This window comes from Sorghum bicolor, chromosome 5 (genome assembly GCF_000003195.3).
Source record: "Sorghum bicolor cultivar BTx623 chromosome 5, Sorghum_bicolor_NCBIv3, whole genome shotgun sequence".
Taxonomy (NCBI): domain Eukaryota; kingdom Viridiplantae; phylum Streptophyta; class Magnoliopsida; order Poales; family Poaceae; genus Sorghum; species Sorghum bicolor.
Genome location: NC_012874.2, coordinates 63,455,679 through 63,482,794, shown reverse-complemented (window position 1 = coordinate 63,482,794; position 27,116 = coordinate 63,455,679). Strand labels below are relative to the sequence as shown.

Genomic DNA, 27,116 nt, shown 5'->3' with positions numbered 1-27,116 from the left:
TCCTAGGGAGGTCGGCAGGGATCACTATGAAGTCTTTCAAAGGTTCGTCTAACAAGTTAGGGCCGCTTGGTTTCATTAGTCAGTCCGTGTGATTCACCTGCAGGAATCCACGGTCTGCTATTCCCCAATTGCGCCACAACGGGTAACCGCTAACGAGCTAGAAAAGTTACTCATACTTAACTAAAGCCAGAGCCATTATAGCCCTCATGGTTGCACTGTTATCCCGGGTGATCACGTACAGACAAATCATCAAGTTGCTAAAAAGCCATATTTATTGTATATTACTTAACATTAATCTAGTCACAGGATCATGGTCACAGAAATAAAATCCAAATGCTATACTTGCCTTGATCCAATTGCCCCTGCTGATCTTGCTAAATGTCCAAATACTGATCTTGCTTGTTGTAGCACTCTTGACAACCACAGATTATTCACCGTCTAATCACGATCATCGATCACACAAACAGTCGAAGAAAACATACATGAAACAAACAAGGCTACAATTAGAACAGTACACCAATCATATGAAAACAGTATGAAAAGTTTGTAAAACGAGTCTACGCATCGCTACGATCTCACAGACGTAAAGATCACGAAAATCGGAGTTGAAACGGAAAAGATATGGATTTTCTAAGATTTTAAATAGAAAAGTAATTAATTAATTAAAGTCACGAAATTTAAAAGTTCCAAACTGAGTAAATAATTTTACTAACATGTAGAGCTCATTATTACGAATCCAACGCAATTTGAATGGATCAAAACGGAATTAAAACGAGTATTTTATGGTTAAAACAATCTCGATGGCAAAACTGTAAATACTGAAAACGTATTTTCGGAGTCAATCTGGTTGGTTTCCGTTTTCTAAAAGAGAAAGCGTATTTCTGAAATCCACTTTGGACTGCGGGTTTATTCTTAAACAGAGCAGGGACTCTTTAACAAAAATACCCCCCGAAGGGGTATCTTCTAATCTGAGCCGTAGATCGTGGTTTGAACGGCTAAGAGGGATCCGGGCGCATTCCGGCCGACCGGCTCACCGGAGCAGAGCACCAGCGCGGTGGCGCCATTGGGGCACCTCGCCGGAGTTAACGAATCGGCGATATAGAGCACCAAACACGAATCTGAGAACATGGGGAGCAAGAGGGAAACAAGGGAAACTCACCTAGGGGGAAACGAGGGGCGCGCAAGGCTCGGGGACGGCCGGCGTCGTGATTCGGCGGACAGGAAGCTCCTGCAAGTTTCGGCGAGACCGTGAACATCCAGGAGAGCATTAGGAAACACGGGGGAAAGCTGGTTGACTTCGTTACCCAATTTCGGAGCTCGGCAGCAAAACAATTTCGGCCGAACACTCGGAACACGGCGGCGGCGAGCTTAGCTCCCGGTGAGATCTGACTGAGGCTTACGGCGTCGGCTAGGGCTCCTTCCGTGGCTTGGAAAAGGAAAAACGGAGTAGAGAGGAAACCGCAGGGCTTTAGAAGAGTTGGGGCGATCAAATCCCGAAGGAATCGGGATTTCCTAATGTGGAAGATCGAGGCCGGCTCGGTCACGGTTGGGAGGAAGGAGAAGGGTGACAGGTGGGCCCAAGGTGGCAGCGAGAGAGGGAAAAGGGAGAAGTTGGACCCGGCTGGCTGACGCGCGGGGCCGATCTGTCAGCCAGAGAAGAGAGGGGGAGGCGCGCGCTGCTGGGCCGAGTGGGAGGAAGTGGGCCGGGGCGCGGACTGCTGGGCCTTTCAGGCCGAAACAGAGAGATGGGGAGGTTTTCTCTTTTTTTCTTTTCCTTTATTCTAAATCCATTTTCAAATCCATTTTAAAAATCACTTTGAAATACTTTTAAACTTTAGTAAAACCACTCAGCACAATAAATCAAAATGCATAAGCATGAGTGCACAAAATGTTGCTACACTCTATGATTAATTTTAATTGAATATTATTTTTCCTATATTTTCATGAGCACAAAATACAAAATTAAATCATTTTCCTCCTATTTCAAAAGTTGTAGATTTTTGGGTGTTACAAATCTACCCCCCTTAAAATGAATCTCGTCCTCGAGATTCGAAAGAGACACAGATTCCAAAAGAGAAACAGGAAAAGATCTTGATCATTATTTCAACTTGACAACTTGTATCCCAGATGCAAGCACTTATGTTTCGGGATTACAACTTGTGAACAAAACTTCCATAAGATGTCTATTATTCGTAATTGCTCACTGTCCATCTTGACTACCAACTTTTCAACTTATACAACTCGAAGACATGATATCTCGGCATGGATATGCCTCCTCAGGTAGGAGTGGACCACCTTGATACTCAATTCTTTTCCCTGATGGTGCAGTTAAGAATATTTTCCACTGGGTAGCATAGATTACTGCCTTGTGTGCACATAACCATCCATTGCCAAGAACCAAAGGAATATTGAGTGACTCTAGCACAATGAGGTTTACAGTGAAGTTTTCCTTCTTTATGACAAGATTGATATTTGAGCAAACCTGATCTGCCTGTATTTCTCCCATTGGGGTTTGAACTAACAAAGGCTTTCTCGTCGGACACTTCACCCGTTCGATTGTCTTTACCAAGTCAGCGGAAATAAAAGAATGCGAAGCACTTCGGTCAAACAGAGCAAAAACTAGTACTGAGTCCACTTGAATATAGCCTCCCACCACTTTGGTGGCTCCTTGAATGTTATGCCTATCCACATTGTTCAGTCTTCCATTGATATAATTTGGCTGTACTTTATTTCCAGGAGCGGGCTTCTTACGAGCTTTCCTTTTACGCTTCCGTCGTTGTGGATTTTGATTTGATTCGTTGTCAACTTGCTCTTCCATATTATTATTTTGATAACACTCAGCTTTGTCATACTCATAGCATCTTTCTTCAAAATCAAGATGATCATATTCTTCCCACCTATCCATGAGAGGTGTCATATTGTGCTCCGGATTCATGGGACACTACACTCCCTGTCATCAAGTGACAACGTCAGTAACACGGCAAGGATAGATGATCATAACTATAGAATATCTTAGAAGACAATTATCACTCCAAGCTAGTCTTAAAATGCATCACTCGTGATATCAAGGTACTACCCCCCTTAAAATTAGATTGATTGGGGGACACTAGGGACTAGTTCTCCTATCCTTTTTGGACGCCACACATCATAGTCTTTTACATTCGTGGTACCGAGTCTCTTGTTCCAACATTATCCAATTCTTCTCCATGTAACCCCTTTATTTAGGATACCCCCCTTAATAAAGGTCATCTAGGGGACACAAAAAAGGTAGCTAGCATGTTTTCCACACAAGTTAACTAACATTGAGAACTTATGACATCCCAAAGAGCTTGCAAGAGAACAAACATGTATCCCAAAGAGGTTTTCTCTTTTTTTTTCTTTTCCTTTATTCTAAATCCATTTTCAAATCCATTTTAAAAATCACTTTGAAATACTTTTAAACTTTAGTAAAACCACTCATCACAATAAATCAAAATGCATAAGCATGAGTGCACAAAATGTTGCTACACTCTATGATTAATTTTAATTGAATATTATTTTTCCTATATTTTCATGAGCACAAAATACAAAATTAAATCATTTTTCTCCTATTTCAAAAGTTGTAAATTTTTGGGTGTTACAGGTACTAGCTGAAATCAATTGGAAGCAACTGAAACTAGCTGAAACTAATTGGATTACAACAGCTTGAAGGAGTTTGAAACCAGTTGGAATGCAGTGTAAACTTCTCCCTTGACCTCATGGTATTGATATGCATGAGTGTACTCTGTGTACTCTTGCATGCACATATTAAGGGGGAGTTTAGACTATATCTTATGAGACTATTGGTTTCTTTCAAGTGTATGTTGTGCAGTCCCACACAATGGAAAAAGGAAGATGGATGATTCCAATGGACTCTCTTAGTGCTTCACAATTATTCTAGGATCTTGGTTTTTATAAACCAGGTGCTCCCAGTTTAATGTCGAATGCCCCAATCCTTAGTGGAACTGAATTTGAATGAGTTGGAGAAAATAATAGAAGAATGAGCTTTCATGGCTATTTCTCCTCTCTAGAGCTCTCAAGTGTTCACGACTCATCTCATTGATTACCCAGGATCTTGTCAACAAAGAGTGGTAACTCCTAGTTCATAATTTGCAAATTTCATGAATTTTACCTTTTGCTCTCTATGTTTGTTGCCTTAGGTAAAGAAAGAACTAGGAACATAATTTGTATCTTGGATGATCATAAGAGCTCTAATTCACCACATGTCATCAATTGAGAAATATATGTCCATCCAAATCATTGGAGTCTCACTTATGATGGTCATATCAATGAAAATCTGTGTGGTGATCTATCTACCTCGGTGGTGGTATGTTTCCTTGGCATAATTTGAATTATTGCAAATTTATGATGCCTTGACCAAGATATAGGATGAACTCCTCTTGACTCTTAAACCGACTCAAATGCACTTTACAAGTAATTGAAGTACTTGCTGCATATATTAAGGGGGAGTCTTCTATGTCTTGTGTCTTTGAGACTAACCTTTTCTTCGAGTGAATTTGTGTAGTCTCTTGGTGAGAATGAGTTTCTCATGGGTATGCTACATTAACTCAATCCAAATGGGTAAAGTTATCTCTCATATTTACTTGGATTGCAATTTTACCTCCTAATTAGCTACTCTCCATAATATAGCTTAAATTCCCTTATTTGGACTTAATTGACCAAAAGTGCATATGTTCTTTCCTTCCACACACATATATGTATGCACTATCAAAATAAGGGGGAATTTAGTCTATGTTATGAGGTTTTGCAATTAGTGACTTACATGCCTTCCACATACAAAAGGTCACTAGTTGTGAAACTCCAGCTTGTGCAATTTGATGCTATCTCTTGTCTTGTGAGCATTACCTAGGTGACAATATGAGATACAAGCATCCATGCCAATTGGCATCAACTTTTGAAGATTCCTTCAATTAGTGTCCAAATTGTGAAGATCATATTTCAATTGGTATTGGTGGATAATCTTTCGATCTGGCATATCAAGAAATATGTCTTCAATTGGTATCTCAAAATAACAACAAGAGCTGGCAATGGACTGTCAACTCAAATCAAGCACAAGTTTATGATATCTCCTATGATCAAGAGAGATGGGCATAAATGAAGTATTTTTACATTTTGCCAAGCCCATCAAAGCACTAAATTCATAATATCATGATCACAGTGGAGATTATGAGGTTTAGAACAAAGGTATATTACTCCATGAACTCTTGTATTACCTTTGTGCATCTAGGCCCTTACATGCTAATGTGTGTATGTGTATGCAATATTTGAGCCACACCATGAGTTTGTTCTTATGGTGACGATTATTGATTTAGATATTTGGTTGATACCTCTGTGGTGATAAAGTGAGTTTGTCTCATGTTAAAACTATCATCTAAGTGAGGTATGAGCTAAATATGCTAACTTCTCAAGAATCTTGACTTAAGGTGTTGCATACTTGGTTTGGTAGAAAACTTAGGAGAGAAATCCTATATGCTAAACTTTTACCTACCTCTTGCCCTCATTTGTCTATCATTATTTCTTTCTTTCGGTTGAGAGATCCTTTTTGGAGATTAATGCCAAAGGGGGAGAAATATTGGGAGAGAGTGTAAGGGAGGAGAGATTGATATGTGGATTGAAAGGGGTAAAGAAGAGGCATATAAGATTTTTCAAATTTTTGTGTGGTGTGTGCAAGGATAGTTTATGCTCTTGATAAGACCTATTTATGTTAGTGTGAAATGTTCATGCCTTGATTGGTGGTTGCCTTTACTTCTGGGCTGTTCTGGCAAGTGCGGCAGTGCCGCCCTCCTGGTGCGGTAGTGCCGCCCTTAGCTAGCCAGCAAACTTTGAGTGCATGACCTGCCATGAGCATCACGTTTATCATGTTGACACCTTGCACCCCACGGATGTTAAGATATAGAAGAGTTCCCACACTTCATCTTGAATATGTGCATTTGGCATTTGAGGCCAAAACTTGAAATTCTATTCTATGCACATATTTAAGGGGAGCTCACTATATCATAGGATTCAAAATCTTAATGTTTATCAATCTCTTGTAAGCTTTAATTGTGTTGTCATCAATCACCAAAAAGGGGGAGATGGAAAGTGCATCTAGGCCTTTGTGGGTTTTGGTGAATTGAATGACAACATGATTAAAGGTCTAATAAGTTTGCTAAGTGTTGAACAGGATATTGAGTCTATTGCACATACTTGTGGATTGTGTATTAACAAGTATGTTCAAAGCTCAACAAGCAGGCAAACTTGATGATATGCCACATAGTGTTGAAATGAAGGCCAAATTGTGTATTGTTGTATTAGAGGATTATGGAAACAATCTAGGTCAAGCAAAAGACAACAATGCAAATAAAATCTATGGAATGGCTTATATGCTGTGGGATATCATAACATCATGAGAAAGCAAGCATATTTGACAAATGGCAAAAGAGACATGAGTTAATGTTCTTGGATTGGTCTCTACAATGGCTTGCTTTTCATGAACAAGAAGAGCTTGATAGTGAACTAGGTTTGATCAAGCTATAAGTATGAAGATAAAGATTGAAGTAAGTATTGAGTGTCAAGCCAAAATAGAGAGGATATAAGGAACTGTGAATTGGCTTGACCATATTGATGTTGATCCATATATGTCTCTATGTGAGTCAAACTGAAGCTTGATTGATCTCAATATTTATATCTAGAAGATATTCAAGCAAGGATCACAATATTAAAGAAATGGTTATTCAATGGATGCTTAATATGATATGACTTGAGTATGGCTTGATAAGGTGAAGATAGCAAGGAAAGGGCTTCGAGGGACTAAGCGGAGGTGAAGGGATAAGCGAAGGCTTAAGGACCGAGGTACCATGGCTAAGGTGAAGAAGAGAGTACTTGCATTGAGTCGAGGAACTAATCAAGCTATGAGGAGTCATATTGTGTTGAGGATCAAATCTTTAGTAGAAGTGACTCGAAGCCATGGAGGTGAACTCATATGTGTTGAAATGGGTCAAGTCACATGCTCAAGGTGTGTTTGCTCAAGAAAAGGAGACAAAGTTGACTGCAACCCTTTATGGAGTAATATTGAGAAGAAATGGCATATGAAGACATTGAAGACTCAAGTGGTTAAATTGGTTATATTCTTTTGTTCTTGAGTATAGGTATGCCGTGCTATCAAGGGGGATGCAATACAAATGATAGAGAAGTCTCAAGTGCTCAAACTAACCGAACCCAAGTGCTAACATGAGAGAAAACACTTAGCACTGCATCTGCACAAGTTGATCTTGGAGCTTGTTCTCTGCAGGGTTGGATAGCCCTTGAAACAAGCTTTCCAAAAAGTCCAAGATCACTGCAAACGGAGTTCGGAGTAAAAAGTTATGGCTTTTTCCGTAAGGTGACCTGTGCTGTTTTTACAAGGGCGGCAGTGCCGCCTATGATGGGCGGCAGTGCCGCCCTGTACAGTTACAACGGCTAGTTTTCGAATCCTAACGGCTAGTTTGAGTGGGATGAGTATATATACCTATCCCACTGCTTCTGGTCGTGCTACTGATGCTCCAGACCTTCCCAACCTTTCAAAAGCCTCTCCCCAACCCTCTCTTTGTGAGAGTATTGTGCTTAGTGCATAATTAAGTGTTGGGGCTGTGTGATTAAGTGTTAGCGAGCAGATTAGAGCAATCCTAACCTTGAGCACTTGCTGAGCTTCGTCAATCTTCGTTGTGCATTTGTTACTCTTGGAGGTGAAGCCTCCTAGACGGCTAGGCGTCGCCCAGCGAGCTCCCGTGCTTGTGGTGAGCAGCGGGAATAGTTTGTAATCATCTCTTGCAGCTAGTGAAATCACCCCTCCTTCAAGAGGTAACACTCTTGTTTGGAGAACGAGGGAAGGGCAAGCCATTGGTGGCAAGCCGGTCCTTGTGTGGGCACCTCAACAACGTGGACTTAGGCCAGCCTTTGTGGCGACGCCGAACCACGGGATAAATATCGTGTGCTAATTTACATTCTTGTATTGTTATTGTTGTTGAGGTGTTTGCAGGTTTTGTGGCCGATCTACTTGGTGGTACTCGTGCTATTTCTTATAACTGTTATTCAGTGACTAACAAGCTTGCAGGAAGCTAGGAAATTTATCTGATCTAAATTTTCTTGGTTATATTTTGAATTGTGCTAAGTTCCCTGCCCAAGGGTGGCAGTGCCGCCCTCCAAGAGCGGCAGTGCCGCCCTCTATTCTGATAGAGTTTTGAGTTGAAACTTTGCAGATTTGTTACTGGATATATCAAGTACATCTTCACCAAGTTTGGGCTCCGTTGGACTCACGGTTGCAGGATGGCAGTGCCGCCCTCAAAGGGAGGCAGTGCCGCCCTGAGTTTTAGTTTTTGTTTGAGCAGAATTTTTGCAGACCTATTCACCCCCCCTCTAGGCCTCCTCGGCGACATCAAGGTCCTTTCATGAGGGCTTAGGGTTTCATTCTCTGAAACATATATGTTGTGATGCCATGTCGAGCCAAGATGGGCCAGGATGGGTTTTGTGTGGGCTTGACCATATTAATCGAGGCGAACCTTATAAGAGGTCCGTTTCTGAAAATGACGTTATTTTTGGAGGCGGGCCCCTTATAAGGCTCACCTCGGTTAATAGATTTTAGGAGACAGTTATTTTATAACCGCCTCTGTAAATCTATTTTGTGAGGCAGTTGTTTATAACCTTATCAGTTAATAAAAAATAATTGCCTTAGTTAATCCAGGCATTAACCAAGGCGGTTGAGAATCCTGCCCGCCTTAGAAAACAAAATGAAAATGCCTCACAAAAGATTTTTTGTAGTAGTGACTCACTCTCTGAAACTTTGTGCAATATAGAATACAAAACACTATTAGGCACAAAAGGGGGTGAACCGGACTAAGTGATAGGTTTTAGTTTAATAAGGATTTTAGATTAGCCCAATTCAACCCTCCTTTTGGACATCTAGATCCTTTTAGCTGCATAGAAAGGTCACTAAGGGTGTGTTTGGATGTCTAGCTAGGACTTGCCTCACCTTGTCAAGCAAGAAGCTGGAATAGGTAATATATGTAGATTCGGTGCCCACCTGCCTCATTATCCATGCAAGCAAGAATTTCCCTTGCTAGCTTAGATGACCTGATTTGGCTCACCTACGCTAGCAAGTTTTACCATGCCAAGCAAGGGTAGGCTAGAAAAGCTGCCAAGGGATGGTTGCTGCCACCTGCGGCTTGCTGAATTGAACATGGAATTTTGTCATCCGCCGACGGAGTATGGGCAACAAATAGGCGCTAGTAGTTGGGGTCCCCCGTGGGCGGTTCCGATCAGAAGGGTGTGCTATATCCATGAGCTCGAATGCGGGAAATATGGGGTAAGGAGAGGCAAGCATGGGAGAGAGGGTGAGTGGCACACATGGGAAGACGAAGGAGCACATGGAAGAGGGGATACACTCATGGGAAACTCTTTGTGGGGCCGAAGATAAGCGAGCAGTGTCTGCTCGGGAAATCTTCCGAGCGCAAATGACGGGATAGTGGTTGGGAGGAAATAGAGAACCAAGAAGAGATGTTGGAGGAGGAGGTTTTGTCGCTAGAATCATCAATTTTGAGTTAGCATCAGGCAATATTGACTTTGTTCGAGTTGCCCTTAAGCAATACTACCTCCGTCCCAAAATAGATGTATTTCTAGCTATGCATCAAGATAAATCCTTGTCTAGATACATAGCCAAAAATAAATAATTTTTTAGATGAAGGGAGTATATCACTTCCAATTCAACAAAAACTCAAATGCAACTACATGAGTGTAGCAAGCAAATCAAATGCTATAATTCATAAATCACTTTAGAAAATAATATTTTATTTAATGAAATTCATTGCTATTTAAGTAGAATGATCAGGATTTGAAATATTCGAGAAAACATAATAAATATTGAGAAAACATAATGCTTTACTTCTGTTTGTATTTGCATCAAAAACTTAAATATTTCAGAGGGTCACACATATCATCAAAAACGTGGTGAGATTTTTTTAGAAAAAAAAAATTCATCATTATTAATATAACGATTTCTTGGTTTGAAAAACAGAATATAGACCATGACAACAAATGTTATGTTCACAATACCAAAGTATAGCACCTTTGGCATCTCTCTCATTGAGCCATGTTAGTTTATTGTGGCAGCTAATTAAAGTTAGCCAAAACCATGGCCACCAATTTGATGACCAAAATTTATCCTGGCTAATGTATATAAAGCACCTTTGGATGACAACCAGAATTGAAAGCCCACCGGAAGTTTTAAAACCTGTCCACGTAGGTAAACGATTTTAATTTGCTTCCCCTACCCAAGTTTGGAGCGCACTTTTTTTTGGCACAAAATTAACTTTTTTTTTGAGGAACGGGCACAAATTAACTAGCCTGTGAGCACTAGTGCCAAGGTAAACCCAAGTCTGGCTAGCCCGCAGTGAGCAACCGTGTTTTGACAGGGCTACCATGGCCCATGGACAGCCATCCAACCTACGTCCCAACAGCTTTTACAAATCAATACCTCACGTGAAGCCTGTAAAAACAATTAAAAAATAAAAAGTTAGATAGCAGCAAGTATGTCAGAGACTTGAAAAGTTTTTAGAAACATGTGAGCTAAGCTTGTTACCTCGCTAGTGCGGTGAGTTTTTTGTTTCTTTTTCAGCTTCCTGATTAGGTAGATACTCCTCTTCGCTAGCGAGGTGGACAAACCGTTGTGAACGCCCTTAGATGTTTTTCTGTCATTATTGACCCTTTTTTTGTTTCTTATTATCGTTGCTCAATCCTCTAGAGTGTTATGCCCTGTCTAGGTTTCAACTCCTTTTTAAATATAATAATATGATCGATGGCTCTATTGCATGCATGTTCGTAAAAATAAATAAATTATGATGTGGCTTAACATTCAATGATGTATGTAGATGATGCATCTGATCCACTGTCAGGACAAACATTTCGACATTCTTGTTATGTAAAGCATTTCTTTTAAGAATATATTCCATTCCGCCAGCTAGCTGGGGTTAGAATTACTTGTGTAGTGTGGCAAGCCCTTTGTGCGAAAGCTATGAACATGGAAATTAGAGTTCTTTTTGTATTAGTAAACCCTCCAGTTTGTTGTTCTAGTGCATGTCTGGCGTGCTAAATGGTTGTTAAATTTGCCATTATAATCATCATCATCATTTACTTAGAATCCTAGCTACTTAACTAAAAGCTTCTATAGTACAGAATGAACCTCTCGATTCCAATAATGTGACTTGGCGCAAGCATATATATATATATATACAATTAGAGATGCACGGGGTGATCGGGTATTAGTTAACAAATCAAACCCCTTGCTGTGTCTGAAAATTTCTCTACTGTATGGGAGCCTTGTTATTAAGCTCTGCTTCTTTGTTAAAAGCTCGGCTGATGCCTTGAGTCACAACAAACAAGTCTTGTAAAACAAAAAAGAGACATGTACGTCTTACAAAAGAGCGGCATGCACCCAAGAACAAGTAGCTGCACAACACGGCAGGCACACAGCTAGCTAGCTCGGAGCACGTGTTAGAGAAGCCGTCATCCGACACCTTATATATAGACAGAGGGGAGGAATGGAGCAGCTAAATAGGTGTGTCATCATCAATGTCAGGAAACTGCAAGCAGCAGCTAGCTAGCTAGCTCTAGATAGATCAGCTGAGAGTTGATCGAGAGCGGCCATTGATGAGCTTCGCAGCAGCGGTGCAATGGTGGGAGGACTGGCAGCTGCGGCTGTTGGTCCTGGCCAGCCTCTTCTTCCAGTACTTCCTCTTCGCCGCCGCCGTCGTCCGGAAGCTCCGCGTCCCGCACTGGTTCAGGGCGCTCATCTGGCTGGCCTACCAGGCCGGCGACGTGGTGGCGATCTACGCCCTGGCCACGCTCTTCAACAGCCACAAGGAGGAGGCGCTGGCCAGGAACCCGGCGGCGACCGCCCACCTGGACACGCTGTGGGCGCCCGTCCTGCTGCTGCACCTCGGCGGCCAGGACGGCATTACAGCCTACAGCATCGAGGACAACGACAACTGGAGACGCTACCTTCTGCTTGCCGGCTGTCAGGTTAGTGCAGTGTTTTCAAAATTGAAAAGTTACTTATTAGTAATATTCCACTCTAAATATCTAGTGGCTAAATAAAGGTATTTTGCACCATATTTGTCCATCCATTAATGTAAGGTGTATTTGCTATGATAAAATTAAATTTTACATTTTTTTTCTAACAATTTAGTTAAGTTCTATTATATGTGCTTTGCTCCAATAGAATAATATCCAAAAAAAAATACTTTTAAGACAAGCCTCGTCATTTTGGAAACATATGGACAGAGATATCATGAGCTCAAACACTTCTGTCCTTTGTAAGACGTGTCCTTTTAGTTTTGTGCATCATTTTGTTGTTTATTTGTCATTTGTTAGAATTCATTTTTTTCACAGGTAAGTGTGTAGGTGTGCATATACAAATAGATAAATCTTAAATATTACTACCACGGTTTCAAATTATAAGTTGTTTTGAATTTTCTAGGTATATAGCTTTTGTTATCTATCCAAACAGCATATATCTTGGTGCATAACAAAATTATGTATTTAGAAAAGCTAAAAATAACTTATAATTCCAAGAAATTAAGTAGTTGTAACACGTGTTAAAACTTTGAGGTTATGTACACAAAATAGTGACCATGCAAGTGGATGTTAAGAGAATCACATATTGGAGTTTTTGTTTTTTGCTTATTCTATAATACTATTTTATACATATTAACCTTTTATAATTGTGGTGATATAGGCAATTTATATGTTAGGTATATGGGTACTTTGGGTTAATATTTTTTTAAGAAAATTGAAGGGTAATATACAATAGTTCTAGTGGTATCACGGAATAACTTTTTTATGTTGACAATGGTGGTTTCTTTTTATTGTTTGATTAATGTGGTAATTTCTGGGTCTTGAGAGTCAAGTGGTGATAACTTTTTTGTTAAATACTAAGATAATAGATAGATGTTCTCTTGACCATAAAATTGATATCATGGAATTTCATTTTCCAGTACGAATCAATAAATACCAAATTTATAAGGTATGGTCGAAAAGATTTTAGAGAATATATAACTGTTGATCACATATAGTTTGAATCTTAAATTACATGAATGCATTATTAAAAAAATAAAAATAAAAGAAAGATGCATATATCGTAACCGGAGGAGTGTGTATTATACTCACATTTGCCCATGTCTCAGATCACATCCAATAAGAACCTTGGAATACCACATTTATATATATGGTACTCTATCCGGTTCAGTTTATCAGATATAGTTTAATATGGCATGGTTTTTCAAATTATGCTCTAACCATTTATTTACTTTATATCATATTTTATGGATAATAAATTTGATTACAAATCTAAATGTATCAAGTTTATATTACAAATTTACAACAGTTAAAAATTGTTAACTAAACAAATAGTTAAATATCTCATAAGAGTTCGACCCTTGATACATGTGTGCGCCTTATAAACTAGTCTGCACGAAGTGTTAGAATATACCAGTGTTGACTAAAGATCAAGTTTCAATCTTAAACTAGTGGGCGCTTTATTATATTATTAGAAAAAATGGAAAAGAAATTAAGGAGATAATCGGAGGAAGTATATAGATAGATGTCTCACAGTATCTGCCAAAATGCATGCATGTCCCAGATCACCGTGGCCATCTACGTTTTCCGCAAGTCATGGTGGTCAGGCGACCAGCTCCTGCTACGAGCAGCGATCCTGCTCTTCGTCCCCGGCATCCTCAAGTGCCTGGAGAAGCCATGGGCGCTCAAGAACGCGACGGTGACGAGCATCATGAACTCCTCCGACCCACGGCTGGAACGAACCCTCGACGAAGACGACGACGGCGGCGTCCAGAAGCACATCTACTCGCAGGAGGACTACGTGCAGGCCGCAGCCGACACCTTCGCCGACTTCGAGCCCAAGGCTGATCTGGAGCTCTTCGACGACGAGGAGGTGGCCGACCAGCCGTACCACCTCCTCGTCGACCTCGGCCACCCCTACTCCATCCGGCTCCGCAACCTGCAGCTCGTGGCGCCGCGCGCCGCGCGCGCCGACGTGCACGGCCTTGTCCGCTCGTCGCTCTCCAGGGCGTTCGACCGCGTCTACACCAAGCACAAGGCGAGCTTCGGCGGCCTGCTGCGCGCCGCCGTCGTGCTTCTGACGTTCGTCGACATCGGGCTGTTCCAGAGGAGCCGCCACCGCCGCGGCGTGTACGACCGCGCCGACGTCGTCGTCACCTACGTCCTGCTCTGCTGCACCGCCGCGCTGGAGTTCGTCTCGGCGTGCCTGGTCCTGGGGTCGGGACTGCCCAAGCCCGACGACCAGCTCGCGCAGTACAACCTCGTCGGCTACCTCGCCCGCGGCGAGAAACACCCGTGGTTGTCGGCGGTGGCGCGCCTGCTGGGGGCTCGGCTCCAGCTGGACCGGCTCTGGTGCACGGCGCCGCCGGTGCCGTCGCTCGGCATCACCAGGCTCGTCTACGACCACGTCGCCGCCGGGTGGAAGGATTACATATGGGAATCTTTGTACGAGCACGACGTCGTCGCCACCGGCGGATGGAAGCGGAAGCCAACTCCAACCGACGACGGTGTGCGAGCCTACCGGCAGTTCAACGACAGCCGCGGCCAGCGGACGCTGGAGAGGGAGGGATGCAGCGGCCGGAGCGCCGTCGAGGAGAGCCTGCGGATGCCCTTCGACGAGAGCGTCCTGCTGTGGCACCTCGCCACGGAGCTGTGCTACTTCGACCATGTGGACACCGGCCATGACGCCACCCGGCATAGCAGGATGGTGTCCAACTACATGGCGTACCTGCTGGTCGTGGAGCCGGAGATGCTGATCGCCGGCGCCAGGAGCAGGCTCTTCAGGGCAACCTACCACAAGCTCAGGAAAATGCTCAAGCCACCGCCGGAGGAGGAGGAAGTGGTGGAGCTCGAGGCGACGGAGAAGAAGGCGCCTCCGCCAAGGGCCAAGAACGAGATGGTGCGGAAGGTGATCCAGCAGGTGAAGAGTAGTATCGGTCTCGGCTCGGAAGATCTTGTTCACAAGGCGTGGGCGGTTGCCAACGAGCTCATGGAATTTGCCGAGGAGAAGAGACAGGAGTTCATCAAAGATGAGAGTGCAAGGAAGGAGAAGATGGAGACTCTGAAGGTGGCCATGGATTCAGCCAAGAATAAGGCAGTGGAGCACATGGAGTGTAAGGAAATTTGCAATTGCAAGATGAAGGAAAAAATGGAAACTGCCAAGGAGAATGCAGAGGAGTTCATCAACGTGGAAAAAAAGAAGAAGCAAAATGAGGATGAGGAGAGGCTCACTCAGCTCTTGGAGAAGGCCAAGAACAAGGCAGAGGAGTTGATCAAGAACGACGAAAAGACGGCGGCGGACGTAGCTAAGGAAGAGGAGAAGAAGAAGCAAATGGTGAAGGATTTCTCTAACAGTGCACAGGCGGTCATCAAGGAGATCGACGATCAGTTGAAAGAGGAGGTGAAGAAGCAGCAGCAGCTGACGGACCTCGTGGAAAGGAGTCTCATAACCAACGAGAAGGAGCTGCTCATGATCCGGAGCAGGGAGCACGCGGATGACAAGATGTGGGCGGTGATCCAGGGCGTGTGGGTGGAGATGCTCTGCTTCTCCGCGGGCCGGTGCCGCGGATACCTGCACGCCAAGAGCCTAGGCAATGGCGGCGAGTACCTCTCCTACGTCTGGCTCCTCCTGTACTACATGGGGATGGAGACCATGCCGGAGAGGATGCAGAGGCTGGAGCTGCCCACGGTTGGGGACACAGGAGATCTGGTAAAGACACCCACGGATGAGGAGATGGACGACGACGACGAGCCGGCACAGGGAACAACCGCCGCCCCAAGGCGACGACGGGCAATACACGCCGCCCCAAGTGCAACGCCACAGCCACAGGCAGGCGCAGGCGCAGCATCTGTTGCTCAAACGGCACCACAGCAGCAGCGTCTGGTGGCGACGCCGCTGCCAGCGATATCGGCTACAGCGGTGGTGCCCGTCGGTGATGACATTGTTTGACTGGGGGCAGGGGCAAACCCATGGTGATGAGCCGTGGAGATCTGCATCGTCCTCGTGTTTCTGATTGCCCTTGATTTCTGCACGAATTTTCGTTTCCTCAGTCGGTTTGTTTTTGGAGGATGTGTCATGTGTGTGCTAAGTGTCGTCGTTTGGTGTGGCTAATCCTGCTTCTGCCACTAATCTTGATCTGTAAATGAATCAAATAAAAAGCTACAAGGTGCGTTGGTTTTGCTTGTACAAGTTACATTCAGTGCAGGATATAAGTGATATGTCCATCTGGGTCACGCGTTATCTAACAGGTGCAAATGTTTCAATGTTTTCCCCATTGATGTCAATTCTTTTACTTTTGTCCGAGGATTCAGAAAGAAACTCTAGACAGGACAATCTGTATGATTTGGAATGTTGACAGTACAACTTAGTTTTGCTTTAGCTTTCCTGGCTAGTGTTGGCAATGGGTAAATCCCCATCGGGTATGAAGTCTCCAGACCCATCCCCGTGACAACAATATGACACCACGGGTATCCCCATATACAGTGATGGGTGGGAGAATTCCCCCAGACCCATACCCGGATGGGTAAATTAGACCCGGCGGGTCACCCATACCCGCCAAACATCAACAATTCACAAGCACCAGTCACATAGTAGCAATTCACAAGCATCGTCACATAGCCATTCACAAGCATCGTCACATAGCCACCTCATCATATACCTAGCAAATAGCAACATAATAATTTCTGCTGCAACCACTAGTCACAACACCATAATAGTTCATTGTCCATACAAATCACGTAGTAGAGAGTAGTACTTTGCTAGCACTACATAGGGGGCTGCCGATGGATTGGTGGCTGGTGGGCTTCTTTAGTTTTGGGCTGGGTATTTTTCACCCATGGGTAAATGGGTATGGGGACTACTAGAACGTCCCCATACCCGCGTACCCAATGGGTGAAGGGTTTGCTCCGTTTATGTACCCATGGGTACTGGTTTCACTCCATATTGGTACCCTAATAGAGTAAATACCTATCGGGTCGCGGGTCGTGGGCCCCATTGACATCTTTATTCCTGGCACATCAGGCCAGCACAAAACTCAATATATATTAAACTAATAAAATTCAAAGCAAAACTAAATTAACACCATCTGTGTCGCCACATAAACAGCAGCGGCTAAGAAAACTAATAAAACATGCTTCAATATTTTTAGTTGACCAAAAGCAGCATCAAGCCTTGCCCGCAAAAGAAAAGCAATAATAAAATAAAAATTCTGGCATCAAAGAGATCTGCTCAGCTCATGTTAGCAAGGCTGTTAAAGTGACAAATCCTCATTTTGGGGGCACAAAGATTTTAGTAGTGAATCTTAAACCATACTGTTCCAAATTCATATAAAACTGCATGCTGAATGCCAGTTCCATTTTTTTTCTGGATAGCCAACAATACCATATATGCATATATATATCTAACTTACTGCCACCATTAAACCTATGGCATATATTTCAAAATAGATAGATAATTGGGTGTGCTTTATAACAATTTATATGAATATTACATACAGCAATTTCAGATGAGTTTAAACTTATGTCGATATCTATGTAGAGCAATTTCAGATGAGTTATAGCTTATGTCAATATCTAGTACCAACTTGGATCATTAATTTAGTGTCTATATACAAGAGGCTACTCTGAATGGTTCATAGACATTGACTCTTAAATACATCCAAGACATTTCAAATTGGTTCCCCAAAATCTCTTTAAAATAGGATCTCAAGTTTACACCAGCTTGGTCCTGTTGCACTAAAAAAAGGACTTCCCACAAAACAATCTATTCAGTTTGAAATTTGCTTACAACACAATGTCATTTTGTTCCACAAAAGGGGAGAAAAACGTGACATGGAGAAAAGAAAAAAAGAACTCTGCTGATGTGTCAAAACTTTCTACCGCTAAGATTAAAATGGTCCATGTTTTATTTACAATGCACTTTTCAACACTACTGCACAAAAAAGGAATATCAACAACATATGAAGAAAAAAGCAGGCAGAGGAAGAAAACACAATGGATATTAACATTTTAGCTAGACTGCCAAAAAACAAATCAACCAATGAATGCATAGAAAAAATGGTTGGAACGATGTGCAACAACAATTGCTTCTTCACAAAACCAGCTTTTATGTTCAGAGAACTGCTCATTCAGGTCAGATAAGCGCAGAGGCATGACTCAGCTTTCCCTAGGTCGCATGTAATCAGATTATCAGAGAGTGGAGGCACTTAGCTTCCTTTTAGGAATCTTCTTTTGTCTCTGTTTGGGGAACCTATCCAGTACCAGCATCAGTCCAACATTGCTCCCACACATCCCAATGGGGTACCTGCCATTATACCAAGAATTGGTGAAATGCAGAAAAAATAACACCCAAAGATCAGACAATGGAGCAAGATTTGGCAACTTACCTGATGCGATTTGATTTCCTTCGCCGGCAAAAGATAGACATGACCCACTGGATGGCACATAAAACAAGCAAAGCAGCAATTAATAAGTTGGTGCCAATGAAACAAATCCTGTACAACAATAATCTTTCCTAGATGCTAACAAACAAATGGTGTAATATGAATTACATCTAATGTCTCTAGGAAAAATGGAAGCGTGTAATAATTTAACTAAAGTAAATATCCATAACACAATTTACATAGCAGAACAAGACAACACGCTGGGACCGTTACACATAAATTAAGCGCAATGTGGTCAAAAGTCATACTTTTTTAGTCAGCCATCAGTTATAAATTATAACCCAATCCTGGTGGATGACTACCATGTGGACATCGTAAGATCACATGTTTTCCTTTGTTATCAACACATCAGGTAGCAGACTTGGCAGCTGGCGCATTAAAATAATTGTAGAACCAAGTTTAGAATTGATTCCCTGTTCTCAACCAATCCAGGTTGCCCTTTCTTCTGGCTCTAGAGTGTAACAGGAAAACACACATGCCCAAGACCTCTAGTTAAGGTACGATGCACTATACGATGCTGCCTTGCTGAGTGAGTGCACAACAAAGCATGAACACTTGGGACAGTGTGCAACAGATATAGTAAAATAACAATAATTAGTAATCTCGTAAAGTCGACAGCACAAGTTATTTCAATATATAATGTGTGTGTGTGCGCGCGCACGCAGTTGAGGAGCATTATCTCGAATATTTCAGGAAGACTTGTAATAAAAAGATCAGGAAGATTCCTTGTTATTTTGTTAAGAGATACAAAAGGAAGAAGTATTTCGCAAGAGAACTAAGTGAAAGGATGATGAAACATCCATTGACCATTGCACAATCTTTCTACTGCAGCACATCACATCTTTAAGGAATAAACAAAGACCTTAAGTAATTGTTAAGTCCCCACAGTTACCGTAGTAATAAAAATGAGCATTATAAATGTTTAGATTTATTCAAAGTTGCAGAATGGCAATGCCCATGTAACTGGAGAATTTCTTTTACTAAAAGTCCTTTTTTCAGTTTAATCTCCACATAAAACAAGGTATTAGGTATATTGCTTTCAGAGGAGGAAAAAAGGGTATGGTACATATTTCTGCATTTCAATTTTAAAAAAAGCACGTCCGTTCCAATTCTAACAGTGACAAATCCATTAAATGAGACAATTATTACTTACCAAAAACTCAAATAAGGACAAGTGACTGCCAAAATTCAGGGAATACAAAAGAGCACCCATTATTATCTCACAAGTTATCAAGCAATAGTGTGTTCCGGATAATTCATTGATTAGAGCACTCATTATGATTTCACATGTTATCAAGCATATGTGCTCCGGATAACTCATTGATTATAGTCCAGCATATTGCGTTATCCTTTGTAATGCATGTCTAAATTACGTCACATATTCCTCCAAGCAAACATTACACTGGGAACACAATAACTTGTCAACTCAATATAGAACTATGACGAAGCAATCAAACAGAGAAACACAATACCCACACATACTTACCTTGATCACTGTCACAATGAAGATCCTAGCGAAGGATGACTGCCTCTTCACCACCTTCCTCTGTGCCGTCACAACTGGTTGTAGCCTTGGCTGCACCTTGAGCGGAACAGCAGGGAAAGGTGCCGTGTCCCTGCAGAGTTGCTGAGCGATCTCCCTGAGCAGAACAACCTGCGCCTTCTCATCTCCCATGGACAAGATGGCATGGCGCATGGACTCCCGATCTGCCTCCAACGCCTGCAACCTGGCCTTGAGCTTCTGTATCTCGTCCTCCTCCGCCCAGCCCCCAGCTCCAGCACGAGGCGCGCCCTCCCTCGTCGTCGTCCCGAAGTAGCAGCAGTCCTCGGGCGCCATCACGGGCACGCCGTGCACCGCGTCGACCGTGTACACCCGGTCAGCCTCCTCGTCGTCGTTGTCCTGGTCCGGCGCGTCCCGGTCCGCAGTGAAGAGAGGGAACTCGTCGGCCAACGCGACCCGGCAGTCGTACGGGTCGCCGCCGGAGAGCGTGCGCGCGTGGCGGCGCGAGGAGGAGCGGCGGCGCGGCGAGCCGAACATGACGACCGCCTTGTCCGAGTCCTCCGGGCTGGGAATTTCGTTGAGCAGGTGGTGGGTGCGCGGGGTGCCCACGTCGGCGGCGGGGTGGTCGAGGCACCGGACGGAGCGGTATTCGTCGTCGGAGCCGGAGCCGGAGCAGGGGCGGTCGGCCGCGGCGGTCGGGGAAGCAGGGAAGCCGAGGTGGAGGAGTCGCGCCTGGCACGCCCTGAGCCTGGCGGCGAGTGCCCCGACGGCGTGGTCGCGGCGGTCGAGCGCGTCGTGGAGCGCGGCCACCTCGGCGGCGTCGTGCGCGAACCGCTCCTCGGCGTACCGCCGGTACTGGCGGGCCTCCATCATGGCCTCCGACTTGTCCCGCTGCAGGCGCAGGATCATGGACATGGCCTCGCTGGCGGCGCCCTCGGCGGCCCCGCGCTCCGCCTCCAGCTCCGCCTGCAGGTCCGCCACCCCGCGCCGCTGCCGCGCCAGCTGCTCGCGGAGCGCGGACGCCTCGTCGCCGCCGCCGGGCGCGGCGGCTACCGCCACCGCGGCGTCGGCGGGCGGGGCACGCTTGGCGAGGGCGACGCGCGACGGGGGGCCCGCGCCGGTCCCGCCGCAGAGCGGGCACGCGTCGACGGGGCCAACACCGCTGTAGGGGTCCTCCCCTGCCATCGAGGCGGGATAGGGGGGTGACGACGCCGGCGGCGGCGGCGCGGGCACGCGCGCATCCGCTGGGGGAGCAGAGGAGCGCGCGCGGGGGGGGTGGTGGTGGAGGGAGGCGAGGTGGCCGCGGTCAAGGCGTGGGGAGAGGCGCGGCGTGAAAGGCGGCGGCGGCAGGGGGGAACGGGGCTCTGCTGCTGTCTGTCAGGATAAAAGTCGTGACGAGGAGGGAGTTTCTTCTCTTCTGGTTCTGGGACAAGAGTGCATTGGGTTGGGTGGGGGCTCTCCGTCGCGTCCCCGAGCAGGTGGGAAGCGGAGCGGGTCGGGCTCGGGCTCGGCGGCGTGGTGGGTCAGCAGAGCAGCGTCGTGGGCGTGGATTGCGTGGGTGTGGTGTGGGCGGGAGGGAGTTGGAGTTGGAGGCGGGAGGACACGAGCGCTGGGAGTTGGCCCTGCTCCTGCTCCTGCTCCTGCTCCTGGTCCTGGCAGGGTGGGGGACGGACGGACCACGGCCGAATCGGCTAGTTCTGGGCGATATTTGCAAGCGCCCGAACCCCGAAGCAGCCCGGTCGCTGGCGAATGACGAGCGGCACGCCGGCCGCCTGCCCAGGCAGCCTAGTAGCAATATATATATATATATATATATTAGACCGATCTCAATGGAAAATTTTCACCTCACAATTTACAACACATAAAACTTTGACATGAAACGAGACGTTTTCTCCTGGTATAAAGTTATATGGCACGGTTTTTATTATTTTACTATTTCCGTGAGCCTTACCTGTCTATATCTTCCCTCTCTTCTCCGCATCCTCCTTCGACCCCCGTCTAGAGGCTGAGCAGCACAACCGGCGCTCGTGCCCGTGAGCGGCGGTGCCCTAGTGCCCGTAGCGGCCTCGTGGATGGCCTCGCGCGCACGCGACTGTGACCCCGCGACGTGGGCAGCTCGCGACAACGTCGCCCGGCGGAGCTTGCCGCCGGACTGGCAGACCATCCATGCCCACACGAGATAATTGCTATTATGGGATTCTAAAGAAGTGGCTTCGCTAAAATAGGAATTCTAACATTGGCTTCTCTAAAATAGGACTCCAAATATTTGTTTCTTATTTTCCATGACATTTTATTTCTTTTAATATTGTTTATGTCCATTGGCGGACTCAGACCTAGGGCCACTAGGGCCTTGGCCCTAGTCGTAGACTAGGTATTCTAGGTACAGCTCTTTAATTTCTGGACCATTGTCTTATTAATTTATCAGAGTTTATGTCTTGTTTAATTTCAAAAAAATTTAAGATTTCTTGTTATATCGAATCTTTAGACACATGCATAAAGCATTAAATATGGATATAAAAAATAACTAATTACACCGTTTGCCTATAATTTGCAAGATAAATCTTTTGAGCCTGATTAGTCTATAAAATTGGATAATAATTATTAAATACAAACGAAAGTGCTACAGTAGCCAAAGCCAAAAAAATTTCTCCAACTAAACAAGGCATTAGCCCAATAGCTTTAATGCCAACCAGCCCAGGGAGATTAGGAATCGACGCCTATTCTCTAGTTATCTCGCCCTCTCGCTTAGATGCTTTGCTTGCTCGCGCCGCCACTCGTAACTGGTGCTCGTTGCCTGCCAGTGCTTCGCCGCACCATAGTCGGGCGAGTAGGCGAGACAACATCATCACTGAGAGGAAGGGGCGGGAGAAGATCAACCAACGCTTCATCAAGTTCTGTCACGAACTTCTGATCTAAAAAATTTTCTTTGTAATAACAATTTTTATATATAGATTATATAGACGACGGTGTAGTTTTTGGCTTTTCGCTACTAGGATTTGGCCCTAGTCCTAACCAAATCCTGGGTCCGCCACTGTTTATGTCCACAAATACATGTATTTTTCTTCAATGACAAGATTGCCCTTCTGTCTAATCTATCGTCATTCATCGACGTTTCTTCTCCCGTACCCGACGTTCGTTCTTCCCGACGCAACGCCGCTGCCGTAAACCCTAAACTCCGCCGCCTGCTCGCCACCCGCCGGCCGCCGCCCCTACTCCTCCCTTCTCAACGCCACTTTCTCCTCTCCATGGATGGAGCCTCCTCCCGTGCCCTAGACGAGCCTCTGCCATGTGTCTTGTTCGTGGCTGCGCCTGGTGCCTTGGGCATTACACAGTGCCGCCATTGCTCTAGACGCAGACGCACGGTGCCCTGGTCGTGGCTGCGCCTGGTGCCTTGGCCACGGCAGCCCCTGGTGCCCTAGGCATGGCTGCTGTTCGCCACCCCGCTGCGCATGGAGGGCTGGCCGCGGCTCCACCTGCTGGCCATCCCGTGGCGCCTGAAAACCAGGCCGGATCAGCTGATGGAGGTGTGGGCGTGTGGCCATGGCCGCTGGTGGCCTTCCTGACGTGCATGGAGGTGTGGCCACGGCTGTTGGTGGCCTGGCCGCGGCTCCTGTGGCCACGGCCTGCCAGCCATGCCAGCTGCGCCAGCCAGCCACGGCCAGGAAAAGGCAACGTATAAGCCAGACAAGGCAAGGACGGTGAACAGCCAGCAAGAAGAGAGGGTAAGATGGTCACAAGAGTGATAAAAGAGATTAAAAGAAATAAAATGTCATGTATAACAAGAAGCAAATGTTTGAAGTCCTATTTTAGAGAAGTCAATGTTAGGATTCCTATTTTAGCGAAGCCACTTCTTTAGAGTCCTATAATAACAATTTTCTCTGCCCACACTTGGCGGTGGGACCTCGTTGGCGCCCAGCGGAGGTCGCCCGTGGCCGCTGGTGCCCGACGAAGGTCTCCCTAGCACCTGACGAAGCTTTACCGCGGCCAGCGGCAGTAGCAGCACTCATGATGTGCGGGTTTCATGCCATTTCCAAGGCATTGAAAAATGATGCTGATCATTCCCATAAAACCTTTCCCTTCTTTCTCCTCCCAAGTCTTATGTACAAGTTATTTTTTTTACTAATATAATATCCTATTTATTTAATATGTAAAAAAATTTAGATTTCTCGTCACATCAAATTTTACGACATATGCATGTAGCACTAAATATAGATTAAGAAATAACCAATTGCATAGTTTGTCTGCAATTTACAAGATAAATTTTTGAGCCTAATTAGTCCGTAATGGAATAATAATTACCGAATATAAAGAAAAGTGTTTTAAAATTTCGCCAAACCTAAAATCATGATCAAGCCTGGCATTACAAACCAGGAGAAAAAGAGAGGTTGTCCCGCGCTTCCCGGATCCGCGCAAACGGACACGGGACCGTGGTGGGTTGGCAACTTCTGCGTACGGGCGCCGGCGCCGGCCGATGCAAGGGAAAGGGGGGACGGGGTCGTGCGCCCAAGTGGGCCACACCGCTGGCTAAGGAATGTGTGGCTACAGCCGTATACCTGGCTCGGTCTACGTACTCGTGGCGGATCCAGAAAGAATCCGTCGAGTCGCGTGGGACGAGTCACAACATGTGCTCGTTCAAATTCAAACGCTGCCGTGTGGGCCCCCGTCGAGAGTGGATGATTGAGGCGAACCGGAACGGACCGGGTGGGCTGGGCTGGGCGCCGCGGCCGTCCACTAGCTAGGGTCGTCTTCTTTTCTTTCAATTCGAAATGAAAGAACGCTCGGCCTATATATATATATATATATATATGATCTTGGGCGTGCGTGTCTGGCCAAATTTTGGGACGTCATCAAAATTGGTGGCCATGGTTTTGGCTTAATTTTAGAAAAACGACATTGTAGCACTTTTGTTTTTATTTAACAAACATTGTCCAATTATAAAGTAACTAGGCTTAAAATATTCGTCTCGCGATTTACAGATAAACTATGTAATTAGTTTTTATTTTCACCTATATTTAATGCTCTATTCATGTGCCACAAGATTCGATGTGACAAGGAATCTTGAAAAATTTTAGGTTTTTGGAGTAAACTAAACAAGGCCTTAAACTAACATAACATGGCTCAATGAGAGAGCTGCCAAAGGTGCTATGCTATACTTTGCTATTGTGAACATAACAGTCATTTTGTTGTCATGGTCTGCATTCTGTTTTCCTAACCAAGAGATTATTACTATATTAGTATTAATTAATGGTTTTTGCATTTTTTTTAAATATAAAAAAATCTCACCATGTTTGATGACGTGTCACCCCCTCTGAAATATTTAAATTTTTTATGTGAATACAAACACACACAAAAATGCATTATGTTCTCTCAAATAATGGAAGTCCTGATTAATCTAGTTAAATAGCAATGAGTTTCATGAAAGAAAATATTAATTTCTAAACTAATTTATGAATTATAGTATATAATTTGCTTGCTACACCCATGCAGTTGCATTTGAGTTTTTGGTGAACTCAAAGTGACGTATTCTCTTTGTCCTATATATATATATATATATATATATATAAATATAAAACAAGCATTTGTCTTCATGCATGACTAGAAATACATCTTTTTTTGGAAGGAGATAGTATTGTCTAAGAGCAACTCCAATAGAGTCGATATTGCCTGCTACGAACCCTGATTTCATCAATCTAGCGACAAAACCTCCTCCCAACATCTCTTTCTCGTTCTCTATTTTCCCCCATTCACTATCCCCGCATTTACGCTAGAAGATTTCTCGAGTAGATGCTGCTCACTATCCTCAGCCCCACAAAGAGTTTCTCGCGAGTATATCCCCTCTCCCGCATGCTCCTTCCTCTCCTCATGTGTGCCGCTCATCCTCTGTCTCATGCATGCCTCTCCTTGCCCCATATTCCCGCATTTGATATCATTGATACCACACCCTCTTGATTCGGCCATTCGCCCATAGGGAACCCCCATTACTAGCGCCTATCCATTGCCCATACTCTTGTCGACGGATGACAAGATTCCATGTTCAATTCAACAAGCCGCAAGTGTCGACAATAGGAGCAGCCACCCTTGCTAGCATTTCTATCCTAGCCTCGCTCGGCAAGGTAAACCTTGCAAGCACATGTGAGCCAAATAGGCTCATCCAAGCTAGCAAGGGAAATCCTTGCCTGCATGGACAAATGGGTAACAAATCTAAACATATCACCTGTTCCAACTTCTTGCTTGATGTGGTGAGGCAAGACCTGGCTAGACATCCAAACTTGCCCCTTAGTGACCTTTCTATGTGGCCGTAAGGATCTAGATATCGAAGAGGAGAGTTGAATTGGACTAATATAAAATTCTCACGAAACTAAAATCAATCACAGTCTGTTTCACTCCATGTGCCTAATAGTGTTTTCTATATAATCTACCGTACAAATCTTTTTAGTTCCAACGTTATACTAGCTACAAGGAAAATTCTAGTAATGTAAATCAAGGTAAGTTGCTCAAATATAAAGTAGAAGGATTAGGAACATATGACAATGTTCCTTGGGGTATCAGAGAGTCAGCATTCCCCAACAATCTTTGTTAGAGCACCCGTGCAAGGGTATAGCTCCCTCTTGATCCATGCAAGGACCAATTGCTTTCTACAGATTGATTCTTTGCCACTCCAGCACGGTGAATCACCAAAATTGTTTACACCATGAGCTGGGTCTCTCACCAAGCTCCTAATCGCCACCAAACCGTCTAAGTAATGACGATCACCAAGAGTAACTAGCGTAAACTCTCACTACACCTAAACAAGTCTAATTAGGAAGGTGGATGCATATTTGCTACTCCATATCCACTAATGAAGTCCTCTAATAAAGAATGCATACATTTTAGAGTAACTTTAAGACATCCTCTGTACCCTTCCTAGTTGTTAGGAATATAGAATTTGGTTAAAAATACCTTGTAACATGTTCTATAAAATTAGTTATCAAATAATAGTCATCCTCTATTACAGAATTCTTGCTTGCCTAACTCTCTGGCTAGAGTGCTCACAAGATATAGAAAAGCTGTTG

The 27,116-nt window shown here is 44.5% G+C and overlaps 3 protein-coding genes across 3 annotated transcripts; 1 reads left to right on the top strand and 2 right to left on the bottom strand.

Moving 5' to 3' along the window:
- On the top strand, positions 11,311 to 16,316 carry LOC8062642. The gene is made up of 2 exons (XM_002450947.2): positions 11,311 to 12,069; positions 13,688 to 16,316. Exons 1-2 carry the CDS (start codon positions 11,698 to 11,700, stop codon positions 16,070 to 16,072), a joined length of 2,757 nt encoding a protein of 918 aa, XP_002450992.1. The 5' UTR covers positions 11,311 to 11,697; the 3' UTR covers positions 16,073 to 16,316.
- On the bottom strand, positions 17,983 to 21,056 carry LOC110435694 (myosin-binding protein 7-like). The gene is made up of 3 exons (XM_021461616.1): positions 20,050 to 21,056; positions 18,507 to 18,553; positions 17,983 to 18,424 (listed from the first exon to the last, which is right to left on the bottom strand). Exons 1-3 carry the CDS (start codon positions 20,977 to 20,979, stop codon positions 18,310 to 18,312), a joined length of 1,092 nt encoding a protein of 363 aa, XP_021317291.1. The 5' UTR covers positions 20,980 to 21,056; the 3' UTR covers positions 17,983 to 18,309.
- LOC110435984 lies at positions 21,442 to 22,525 on the bottom strand. The gene is made up of 2 exons (XM_021462115.1): positions 22,016 to 22,525; positions 21,442 to 21,849 (listed from the first exon to the last, which is right to left on the bottom strand). Exons 1-2 carry the CDS (start codon positions 22,226 to 22,228, stop codon positions 21,442 to 21,444), a joined length of 621 nt encoding a protein of 206 aa, XP_021317790.1. The 5' UTR covers positions 22,229 to 22,525.